The sequence below is a fragment of the Sphaerodactylus townsendi genome, linkage group LG16 (genome assembly GCF_021028975.2).
Source record: "Sphaerodactylus townsendi isolate TG3544 linkage group LG16, MPM_Stown_v2.3, whole genome shotgun sequence".
Classification (NCBI taxonomy): Eukaryota; Metazoa; Chordata; class Lepidosauria; order Squamata; family Sphaerodactylidae; genus Sphaerodactylus; species Sphaerodactylus townsendi.
In genome coordinates this window covers 16,354,361-16,366,049 of record NC_059440.1, presented here as the reverse complement: position 1 = coordinate 16,366,049, position 11,689 = coordinate 16,354,361, and the positions used below count along the sequence as shown (strand labels likewise).

At 44.7% G+C, this 11,689-nt stretch overlaps 1 protein-coding gene across 1 annotated transcript; it reads left to right on the top strand.

Moving 5' to 3' along the window:
- Window positions 1–2,056: 2,056 nt before the first annotated feature.
- Window positions 2,057–7,322, top strand: RHBDD2 (rhomboid domain containing 2). Its single transcript, XM_048519579.1, has 4 exons — window positions 2,057–2,407; window positions 2,919–3,320; window positions 3,838–3,988; window positions 5,279–7,322. Exons 1-4 carry the CDS (start codon window positions 2,263–2,265, stop codon window positions 5,643–5,645), a joined length of 1,065 nt encoding a protein of 354 aa, XP_048375536.1. The 5' UTR covers window positions 2,057–2,262; the 3' UTR covers window positions 5,646–7,322.
- The last annotated feature ends 4,367 nt before the right edge of the window (window positions 7,323–11,689 follow it).

Genomic DNA, 11,689 nt, shown 5'->3' with positions numbered 1-11,689 from the left:
CTTGCTCCCTCACCAACAAGACATCTCTTCAGATATCTAAACATGCCTATCATGTCACCTCTTAATCTTCTCTTCACCAAACTAAACATACCCAGCTCCCTAAGTCTCTCCTTGTAGGGTGAGGATTCCAGATCTTTTACCATTTTGGTTGCATAAGTAACTTCCAAGATCATTTAACTCTGCCCCACAAGCTTGGCTGTATCTTAAAGACCAGCAGGAATTGTGGCAGAAGTGTTTGCAACCTAGAACCCCTTTCTGCCTCTGCTGCAATTCATCTGTCAATCTTGAAACTGCCCCAAGACTGTCATTTGTTTTGAATGCAATTGAAAAGTTTAGAAATAAGGAGGGCAAGTTCCAACAGGCCAAGATGTTGTCAGTTAAGGAGGTAAATTTGTCACTATAGTTTCTTGCTGTCTCTTGCCGACAACTTTTTCCTTGATTTGACAAGTGAAGGAACATGCACATTTCCAAACTTCAATGGAAGGAATTGCTCTGGAAGGTTCGGCTTTTGCAAGAAACAAATTTGTAAGTACTGTTCCAATTATTTCTTTTAAAAGGGAGAGGCCCTTTGAATCGCAGCCAACATTGAACAGGAATAACAAACAAGATGGTTTGTTATTCGTTCAGTTGCACACCACTGACACCTTGGGGAACAGTAGCGCTTGAGGGTGTTTTCCCAACACACGGTAAGGCTACGTTGTGTTTTTTTCTTCTGCATGCTGTATTTCCCTCCCTTTCACAGGGCTGAAATTTATTAAAAATATTTCTGTGAGAGGTTCTCACAGAGCAGTTTACAAAGAGTCACAAGCAAAGCACACATAAAATGCACAATAGTGATAAATGCAAAATATACAAATATCAGGGGACAAACTGCTGTAAAATATATCCCCACTCCCAAATTTAAAAAGATCAAAACAGCCCCTGAGCAGTTCTAATTCAATTTAGCTCCAATGCTTGCTGGAAAAAGGAAGTGGATGGGGGTACAATGCCATAAGAGTACACCCTCCAAAGCATCCATTTGATTGCCTAGTCTGGAGATGAGGTAATGTGAGCTTTTGACCCTTGAATCAATAAACGGATTCTGGATCTGTTGATCAGTAGAGTTTATTGGAAGGTAATGAAGCACCTAGCTTACAGGAAGCCAGTTCTGCAGGACCCAGCTTCAGGGTCCCCCTTTATCGCCTAATGATCCCTCGTTTTTCTAAGGAATGTGAGAAAGAGTTACAAGGGAGCCTACCCGCCCCAAAGTCAATGACAGTTAGAGATAACGCCACCTGGACTCTCACCCCCACAGCATAACGGCAACATGCTGTTTCCCCTGCGAGTAGCCAGTGTCAAGGACAAGCCTAGTTGTCTATCAAGCCTGAGAAATCATCAAAGTACAATCAAGAGAAGAATGTTCCATTAACACAGTGGTAAAATATAGCAGGCAAAGCATACGGATCTAAAAACAGTTACATTGACAGCAGTAGATACAATCGCTGTCTAGTTTATGGCTTTGGCTGGAGTCAGGAATGAATCACTAGTAGGTGCCATCCCTGGCAGGTATACTTCTGGGGGCTTCCCCTGGTCCCACCTGGAGGCTAGCATTCTGACACCCTGGCATTCTCCCCTGACATCTGGATTCAGTTCCAGCTGAGTACTTCCTTCCTGGGAAACTAATTTAAACTAATTTTTAGTGTACTATTTGCATCTGTTTAATGGGAAGCTTCGGGATCACATTTCATTTGGAATTAGTGTGACAGGTGCAGGGAGAAGCAGGTGGGAAATGAGATAAAGGGGAGGTGAGGGATGGGAACCAGGGGGCTCCTCCTGACGCAACTGGCAATCTGGAGAAGCCCTTACCTTTAAGTGCTTACCTTTAACCACGCCCCCGCTCCAACGTCGGAAAGGGGGGCGGTAAGTAGAGGTGGCCGACCACAGTGGTGGGCGGGGCTATAATTTCCACCAATCAATTAGAAGCCAGTCGCTCCAGTCCCTTCCACTTGTGTTCGGCCCACCAGGGAACTACACGCATGCGTACTCGGCGAAGGAACCCGTACCGGTCTCGCCAGCCTGGAGACAGGACATGGGCGTGGTTCGCGGGGGGGGGGTGTCCCTCGACCGGCGTTTCTATGGCAACAGGAGAACTTCCGATGGAGAAGGGAGAGGTAGCCTCCTCTTTCTCGTTGCTATGGCGACCCTGCTTCTAATCCGGAAAGAAAACACGTCAAAACCGGAAATGTTCTGTATGTGGAAGTAAGGGGCAAAGACAGCTGGAGAATGGAGCGGATCCCTGTGGCTACCTGCCTTACCGTGCTGCTTTCTTTGCTGGTCTCTGGGCCGGGCTTGTTGCAGTGGGGCTCGGAAGTGGCGCCCGAAGGCTCTGCCTTGTCGCTGCGGCCCGAGGCCGTGCGACAGTGGCAAGGTGAGAACAGGTGCCGCTGTCCTCTCTCAGACCCATATTTTCACACTCCATTCTGGGGGATCAAGATCGAGCTTCCAATTCCACGTGCAGTCTACCTCTGGTACGGAGAGGCGCCCTCTTCTCCGTATCCCGCTTAGGAGTTGTTCAGAAGCAACTTCTGACTAGTCAGAGGTTAAAACGAGTGAGGGAATGAAAGGCCTTGGTGTCTTGCCGGTGACTCCTTGTCCTTAGTAACATAAACAGTTATATTCTTTAAACATTACTTATAAATTGATAAATATCACACTTTTACCTATTAGTTCTTAACTTGAAAAGTTCATTAACCTTTAAAACCACTCATCATCAGTTTATACCTACCTACCTACCTACCTACCTACCTACCTACCACCTACCTACCTACCGGTACCTACCTGCCTGTATATTCTGTTGTAGGTTTCCAGTTGTGGAAAAATTCTATTCCGTGATCTTGCCTGTTAGCAGCATTTTCTCTAAATCAGCCTTTTCTGTTCAGTTCATAGGTTGGTGACCTACATCTTTGTGTATGAGGATGTGATCTCCTTGTTATGTGGTGCTGTCATCATCTGGTACTTTGCCGGTGGCTTTGAGAAGAACATGGGCACAGTGAAGCATTTCTTCTGTACTGTGGCCTTTGCCATTTCTTCAGGCCTGCTGTACCTTCTGCTTCGGGCCGTCATATCTGGACTGTTGGAGATGGAAGATGTCAAAGGATTCACACCTGTGGCTTTTGCAATGCTTGGCGTCTCCATCACCCGTTCCCAAATGAAAAGGACGCTGCTCTTTGGAGTCTACTTCCCTCTGTTACTTTTGCCATGGCTCTTGCTTTGTGTGGCATGCCTTATTCCACACTCCTCTGTCCTGGGGAATATCTGTGGCCTCTTAATTGGGGAAGCCTGTATCCTTTGAGTAGCATGCTTAAAGCCAGTCTTGCCATCGACTGAATCTTGGCCGTATCTTGGTGATCTTTGCTCCAACTCTATAAAGTTGGGTGGAACACTCCTTTTAAGATTAAGCTTGATGGTTGAATGCCAGTCAACAGGGCAGCAAAATGCGGTCACCCACCAGCAAGGTTGGGGTTTTGCTTTGGGTACCCCAGAAAATATTACTTAGAAAATTGTAAAAACAAACACATCCGGCAAGTTGATGGGGGGGGGGGGGGGGATGAGCATGGTTTTGGAGGTGTGGAATTCAAAAGGCAAGTGAGTGTCAAGATAAGGGGAAGAGGAAGTGGGAAAGAAGGAAAGAGGGAGAGTGGGGATATTTTAGCCTCTTAAGCACTCATGGAACCCTGGAGCTGGAGATTTGGCCAACTCTTGGGAGAAATTTGTTTTAACACATTAGATGGCTAGGTTCCTTTTCCTTTCCAGCGCCTGCTTTTGATAGTTCTCCTTAATGCATGGCCGCGCTCTTAGACGGCTACCGCTACTGTTTTGGCTTGGATCTCCCCGAATCGGCAATCTCTCGTCTGGACCAGAAGTTCCCTTTCCGACTGCTGAAGAGAATAAGGGGCCTGAAGTATGTTCCAGGGTCTCTGGCAGAAAGAAGAGCTTCTCAGAGTAGAAAGTAAGTATGCGCGTTCTGATGATTAAAAGAGATTTCTTACTCAGATTGGTGTATTCTAAAACTATATATACGTGTTCCCCAGGTACAATGGCCACAGACCATTTAAAGCTGTAAAAGTCACCACCAAAACCTGGAACCTGTTTCTGGAATGCACTTTGCCTGTTAGCTATATCTGAGGCAATCCCACAGGATCTTTTCTCTCATGGAAATGTATCACTGAACTGGAGATGCCAGAGGTTGAATTTAGAATTGTTCTGTATTCTGTGAATCCTCCTTTATGCCTTTTCCTTCGGCGTGGCAGGATCACTGGTGGCTTTAGAACTGCTGTAGGAAGCTTGGAGCAGACCTGGGCATTCCTGTCCCTTATATGTTGTGGCAGTCAAGTTTTGAAGGTTGGAGGGGGCCCTCAGCATAGCCTGGCCTCTGGACACAATTTGCACAGATTTTGTGCAGTTGGTGCTTACATCCCTGCCCAGTTATATGAACACATGATGTCATTATCGCTGATGACTAGTATTAGCTAGAGCTGCTGAAACGTTGCTGAAAATGTTGAAGTCAAAAGAGGCTCCCTCTTCTGGACAATGAAGAAAGCTGACAGGAAGAAAGCAGATCCCTTTGAAGTGTGGTGTTGGAGAAGAGTGTTGTGTCTACTGTGGACCGTTAAAAAAAAGAAGAAGCAAATGTGTGCTTTATAGATCAAATCAAACCTGAACTGTCCCTAGAAGCTAAAATGGTTAAGCCAATCGTACTTTGGTCACATTATGAGGAGGTAAGAGTCACTGGAAATGGCAATAATGTTAGGAAAGGCTGAAGGCAGCAGGAAAAGAAGAGTTGGATTTATATCCACCCTTTCTCTCCTGTAAGGAGACTCAAAGGGGATGACAATCTCCTTCCCCTTCCCCTCCCCCCCACAACAAACACCCTGTGAGGTAGGTGGGGCTGAGAGAGCTCCAAAGAACTGTGACTAGCCCAGGGTCACCCAGCTGGTGTGTGTCGGAGTGCACAAGCTAATCCAGTTCATCAGATAATCCAGGTTCACAGCTCAAGCGGCAGAGCGGTGAGTCAAACCCGGTTCTGCAGATTAGAGTGCACCTGCTCATTTACTCGATTTTACTCTTTCTTAAAAGAGTTTTTCCCCCAGTGTTTATTTCCAGTTTTCTGGCTGAAATGTTTGTGGTATGTTTCCTTTCCCCCCCAGCTTGTCATGTTTCCAGTATTGGCTGACTGGGTGTTAACATGACCAATGTCCTTTGTGCTTCTGGGGTAACATGTGTGTTCTCTTCTACTCAGGCTAAATCCAGCGCCAGGATCTTATCCCACTCAGAGTTATCACAGTTCTCCTCCTCCTGCCTTGCCTGTCGTCCAAATGAACCCCAGTTCTCATGCCTTAGAATCGTGGCCGCAGCACCCGCTGGGTCACCCACCCACCCTTGTGCCAAGTCCAACATCTGGTGCCTTTAGAGACCTGTACGTCCACAACAATTTCCACGGTCCCCCAGCATCCGCCTCCTCCTTTCCCTTGGCTCAACCTCTGGGTGTGCATGATGTGCCAAAGACAACTGATCATACAGCAACTGGAATCCACCAAGCGGCTGCATTTCCAATAACGGGAACTGCGTTGGGATCAGCAGACCTTTGTCGTGTTCACATGGGCTGACTCTGCAGTGGACCTCTGGATTATTATTATTTTTACTGCTTCCAGTGACCACTGTGATTGGTGCTTCCTCCAGAGGAAAAAATGGATTTAAAGGTCTATAAGAAATTGGGCCCAGCATATCATCTGGCATCGAGTGGATCTGTCCTTTTGACACTATCAATAGATGTACTGTATGAAGAGCTAAGATGCTCTGTGGCTACTCCACAAGGGCGGTGCTTAAACTTCTTTTGGCTTTGGGTTTATAGAGGGTCAGCTTTGAAGAATCTGAATGGGGTAGGATTATGTTGATTTTTTTTTACTCTGAGTCTTCTGTGCATGTGTCTCTCTTCCATTGGCACCTGCCCTAAATCTTTGAAATGAAATAGGATAAAGATGCACCAGTTGCAACATGGAATGGTATCTAACAGGGCCTGATGAAGATCACCCCTCCCTCCGATTAACCTGTTCTACATCTTTCTTGCTCAGTGGTAGGGCCCTTTATCATAATACTGTGATTTAAGCCCACCAAGCTGCCTTATTCTGAGTCAGACCCTTGGTTTATCAAGGTCAGTATTGCCTGCACTGATTGTTAGCAGTTCTCTAGTTAGGATCTTGCATGTTGCCTGTTTTTCGATCCTTTTAACTAGAGACTGGGACTTTCTGCATATAAAACAGAAGCACCACTGCTGAGACACAAGGCTGCTCCAGGATTCTTTAGACTTCTTGCGATGACTTTTAATGGAGCCCAGTTCTTATTTTAATCAAAGGTGGGCATTGGTAGGATGAAGGTATATTGTCTGGTGCTTAAATTAATGCTCTGGGGCGAGTGATTTCCCCATAGCAGACATGTTTGCATCATCTACCACAACCCTGGTCAACCCTGCAAATCCTGGGTAAAATTTAGAAAGGGGAAGGTTTGTAGAATAGAGGTGGGCAGTTTACCCATTCTTGACCTTCCGCTGCTTTATACCTTGTTGGGAGCATTAGTATGCCAGGCTGCAGCATCAGAGAGGGGGCAGAAGCTCCTTAAAAGCTGTTAAAATGGTTCTAAACGGCTGTGTGCCATTAAGAGCAGCCAAGGGGGGCCCTTCTAAGTCTACCTTCTCTTAAGGGTTCTAAGTTGGAGGCTGGATTTTTTTTCTCCATTTCCAGGCCTAATCTCCTGGCTCCTGTTGCAGAAAATGTGCCCCCCACCCCCACCCCACTGTGTGTGATGATTTGTCAGGGGTAAGTCGCTGGTTTTGTGCACTTAACCTTTTTTGTTAGCAATTTAATGAGCCCCTGGCCTAGGTGTGCACACCAAAGCGACAAACCCGTTTTCAGGCGGCTCAAGTAATTACTATAAATGCTCTGAAAACTGCCTGCTTGCACTCCAGTGTCTAACAGTAAGTCTTTGAAGCACAGCACACTCCGGTCCACCAGCCTTTCCGCGCCTGAAGCGAGGCCACTGTTTGTCTTGTTTTTATTTCCTGTTTCCCTCTAAGAAACTTACATGGCCGTTCATGGATTTCCCTTCCTCCTTTTGGTCCTGGCTTCTTCTAGCCCATGGGTAGTCCAGTGGTCCTTTGGAAGTCCATCTTGTTTTATTAATTCTGCCTTAAAACACCAAGAACACTGTTCACGTGCAGTGCAATCCAAACTGTTCGCCTCAAGATTGTTGTGACAGTTAAAAGTATTAAAAAAAATGCCTGCTGTTTATCCTTCCCTCTTCTCTCATTTGGACTGTCCGTGTTTTGTCATCTGCTGAGCCGTCCCAGTGGCTGGCCACTGAAATGCCAGCGGCTCAGGAAAGACTCATGGTTAGGATCTGTTTTTTTTTCTTATCATATCATTTTTTTTAAAATCATCAACAGAATCTAACATAAATATCAACAGGGGGTATTTCCAAAATGTATTTATTACGACGGTGGAGAATGATGGTTATGAATCCTTTGGGTGGGGTGCCGCATTGGAGGAAAAGCATTGTATCAAATTAGTAACATTATGAATGAGCATTGGTCCTATGAGACATCATGGTGGAGTATGATGATGGACAGATTTCCCTCCACCTTGTCCCAAATTTACTCATCTTGTATTCTAAATACTGAGACTTGGATGTTCAATGTATCCTTCTCCCTTTCACCTCTAATTGATTCTCAGCTACTCTAAGCAATCTGTGCTTGTACACTTAGTACTCTGCAGATTTTTTGGGGGGAGGGGTAATTTACAGAACCATATTTTTGATCAATTTACTTTTTTATTGTAAGGGAATACAAGTATTTTAAACATACAAGTGAATAGCTTAATTCAAATACTAAGCAATCAGTAAATGCTAGTGATGTTTACAGTATATGCATAACAAGAAATATTATTAAAGAGAAAAAAGAAAGTAAAAAAACAGATTACAAAACAGATTATTGCTATAATTATAAAATTAAACAACTTCTGAATATCTCTACATGTAAAAAAGTGAGAAAAGAGGAGGATATTTCTGCATAAATTCTTTTGAAAGCTCTATAACAGTTGTTTTTGAACATATCCAGTATTTTTGGTTAATTTACAAAGCTATATTTCCAACATACTTCAAAAGCACATTCACATACACATGCCCCCTGCATGCAAAAATTGCCAACCCTTTTCTTGTACAGCCTGGTATTTTTGTGACTCAAGTCACCTATGTTAGAATAGAATAGAATAGAATAGAATCTTTATTGGCCAAGTGTGATTGGACACACAAGGAATTTGTCTCCGGTGCATATGCTCTCAGTGTACATAAAAGAAAATACATTTGTCAAGAATCATAAGGTACAGCACTTAATGATTGTCATATAGGTCTAGTAAGCAATCAGGAAACAATCAATAGTAATAAAAACATAAAATGTAAAATCATAAAATAAAATGAATGTTATTGTTAGTTACTGTAAATGTGACTAAATAATAATATGGATGAATACAGTCAAATTTGGCAATTTCAAAGCATTTGAAGAAATGTTCTCTGACTTGCAAAAACTCATGCTGGAATAGTCTTTAAAGTTCCATTGGACTTCTGTTTGATTTGCTACACCAGACTAACATGGGTACTCCTCCAGAAGGTTCCAAGTTGTAATTAACTTGTTTGTTTCCCCAAGCGGCTATCTCTAGAAAACATCCATGAAATGTGACACATGCACAAAGCATTAAAACTACACTGCATGCAAACCCCCTCTCCCAATCCCTATCCTAATCCCAACTATTTTGATTATTGGCAAATATTTTGAGATACCTACACACATTTAAAATCAACTGGTGGAATTTTGTTAGTCAATACAGACAGACACCAGCTGCCTCACAGAGGCCTACGTGGGTATAATTTCAATGCACATAAGTTCTATGGCTTGCAAAAACTGGAGGAATGTGTCATGCATACAGAGCAAGGTACATTTGTGTGTGTGTATGAGCAGTTCATGTATAGACCTCTACAGCTGGGAACGTGTAGGATGTGTGGGGCCATTCGTACATGGTTGATTGCATGGGGCTTACAATAAAGGATTTTGGCAAATCTTTTATTGCAAGCCCTATGCAAACAATCAGCCATTTTTACCTCCCAGGTCACATGGAGCTGATTTTCTACTCCCCAGAGACAATTCAGGGACGGGCACCAAAAAGCCAGCAATGCACTTGGCTCTGGTTAAACCTGAACTCTTCACCAGCTTTCCATCTCCCAAGCTCCCTTTCAAGGGAGAACCTGAGATTTTATCCACGGAACCAAAGGTGCCACTCGAGCGAAGATGGCCGGTTGCTGCGTGTTCATTGGTTTGTTTTGGTTTTCTGTGGCTGATGGGACAACTCCCTCCAGGTAAAGCTGTTCATTCTCTCCTGGGCAGACAAAAGGCCCTCCAGCAGTCATCTGGCAAGAGTAAAAAAAAAAAAAGATTGCCCCGGGAGAATGAATAATTTATCCATTCATTTTGCTTGCCGGTTTTATGAATTGCTTTTACATTCAAAAATATTCAAAGCGATTGGCAGTGGAAACGCTGGAAACAAATTCCAATGAAAACCTTAAAACAAGGTACAAAACGCTCTTATCGCCACGGGATTAAAAGGTCAAAATTCCTAAAAATCAGTGGCTTGGATCAGCAGATTGAAAGCAGTAATACAATCTATTCATTCAATTTATTTACACAGTATCATAGAAAGAGTGTGTATGCTTCCCAGGGATATACTCAATCCTGGTGAAATCTTACTCTCAAGACACCCAAAGATCATGGAGGGGTTGCCCCAAAGAGCTTACAAAGGTAAAAGGTAAACAGAGCCCTTCGGCGGTGGGTGGTCGAAAATCTAATAAATAACAAACAAACAATTTTATTTTTCTTTATTTACTTCATTTATACCCCACCTTTCTCCCCAATGGAGACCCATTGTGGATACACTGCTGTCTTCTCCATTTTGTCCTACAACAACCTGATGAGGCTAAGAATGTGTGACTGGCTCAGCTAATAATTATGGCAGAGTGGGGATTAAACCTGGATCTTCCACATGCTAGTCTGACACTAACCACTATGTCACACTTCCACATGCATCTGTTTTGCTTACATGAGGTTAGGCAGAGTTGGAAGGCGATCTACTAGTCACATTTTTAGCTCTGAAGTTCACTGTATGGATAAAATGGAAAGAATCATATCTGCTGCCTTGAGGATGTACAGGTAGAAGAAGACGAAGAAGAGTTTGGATTTATACCCCACCTTTCCTGAAAGGAGACTCAATGTGGCTTACAAGCCCCTTTCCCTTCCTCTCCCCACAACAGACACCTTGTGAAGCAGGTGGGGCTCAGAGAGTTCTGAAGAACTGTGGCTAGCTCAAGGTTGCCCAGCAAGAATGCAGGAGTGCGGAAACACATCTGGTAAGCTGCAGCCCCTCAGGTGGAGGAGTGGGGAATCAAACCCGGTTCTCCAGATTCTCCACCTGCTCTTAACTACTACACATGGGCTCTCAACTTTGCAACTGTACCTTTGCATCTTGACTTCCTTTTCTTGCAACACCCCTCCCATCCTGACAGGAAGACAGAGGCCGAGGAATCTCCATTCATCCTTGTATCTGATGAAAGACGCTTCAGTTCTTGCAAGCTTACACTCCAGACATTTTGTGTTAGTCTCTAAGGGGCTACTGGACCCGAACTCAGCAGCTCGCTAGTTACCTGAGTTTTCTTTGTGAGGTCGTTCATTTGTGCGCACACAGACGTAGAGGAAGAGGAGTGGAGGAGGCAACCGGACGCGGAAGTTACGGTCCACTGAAGAATGTCTGAATCTGTTGATAAAAAGAAACAGGAAAAGGAGGGGGGACTTGCGCATCTGATCCATGCTGCCGTTCTGCCTACGCTTCCCATTATATTCTGACTTCTAACATTTGTTCCCCCTATCAACCTTACAACATTTTCCCCTTATTTGCCTTCCTTGCTTTTCGTGCCTGGAGCTGAGGGCCATCTTAAAGCATGGGCATGCTGGGAAGTTACCCGGGGCCCGGCAAGCATAGGGGCCCCATAGCAGCCCCACACTTATCTATGCAGTCCAGATTATAGTGATGTGAAGCAACGGGGACAAAAGCGAAGTGTGAGTCTTACAAGATATGACGGATCCAGTGGTGGGATCCAAAAATTTTAATAACAGGTACCAATGGTGGTGGGATTCAAACAGCGGTGGTGCCGCGCACAAGAAGGAGAAGGAGGAGAAGGAGGAGAAGGAGAAGGAGAAGGAGAAGAAGAAGAGGAGGAGGAGGAGTTTGGATTTATATCCCCCCTTTCTCTCCTGCAGGAGACTCAAAGGGGCTTACAATCTCCTTGCCCTTCCCCCCTCACAACAAACACCCTGTGAGGTAGATGGGGCTGAGAGAGCTCCGAGAAGCTGTGACTAGCCCAAGGTCACCCAGCTGGCATGTGTGGGAGTGTACAGGCTAATCTGAATTCCCCAGATAAGCCTCCACAGCTCAGGCGGCAGAGCTGGGAATCAAACTCGGTTCCTCCAGATTAGATACATGAGCTCTTAACCTCCTACGCCATTGCTGCTTCTATTGGGTAGGGAGGTTGCTTTAGTAACCCCTTCTCGGCACTCAGA

Coding starts and splice junctions, on each gene's coding strand:
- RHBDD2 (XM_048519579.1), top strand. CDS start 2,263: ATGGAGCGGATCCCTGTGGCTACCTGCCTTACCGTGCTGCTTTCTTTG. Junction 3,321..3,837: donor CCTCTTAATTGGGGAAGCCT/GTATCCTTTGAG, acceptor CCGCGCTCTTAG/ACGGCTACCGCTACTGTTTT. Junction 3,989..5,278: donor AGAGCTTCTCAGAGTAGAAA/GTAAGTATGCGC, acceptor TCTTCTACTCAG/GCTAAATCCAGCGCCAGGAT.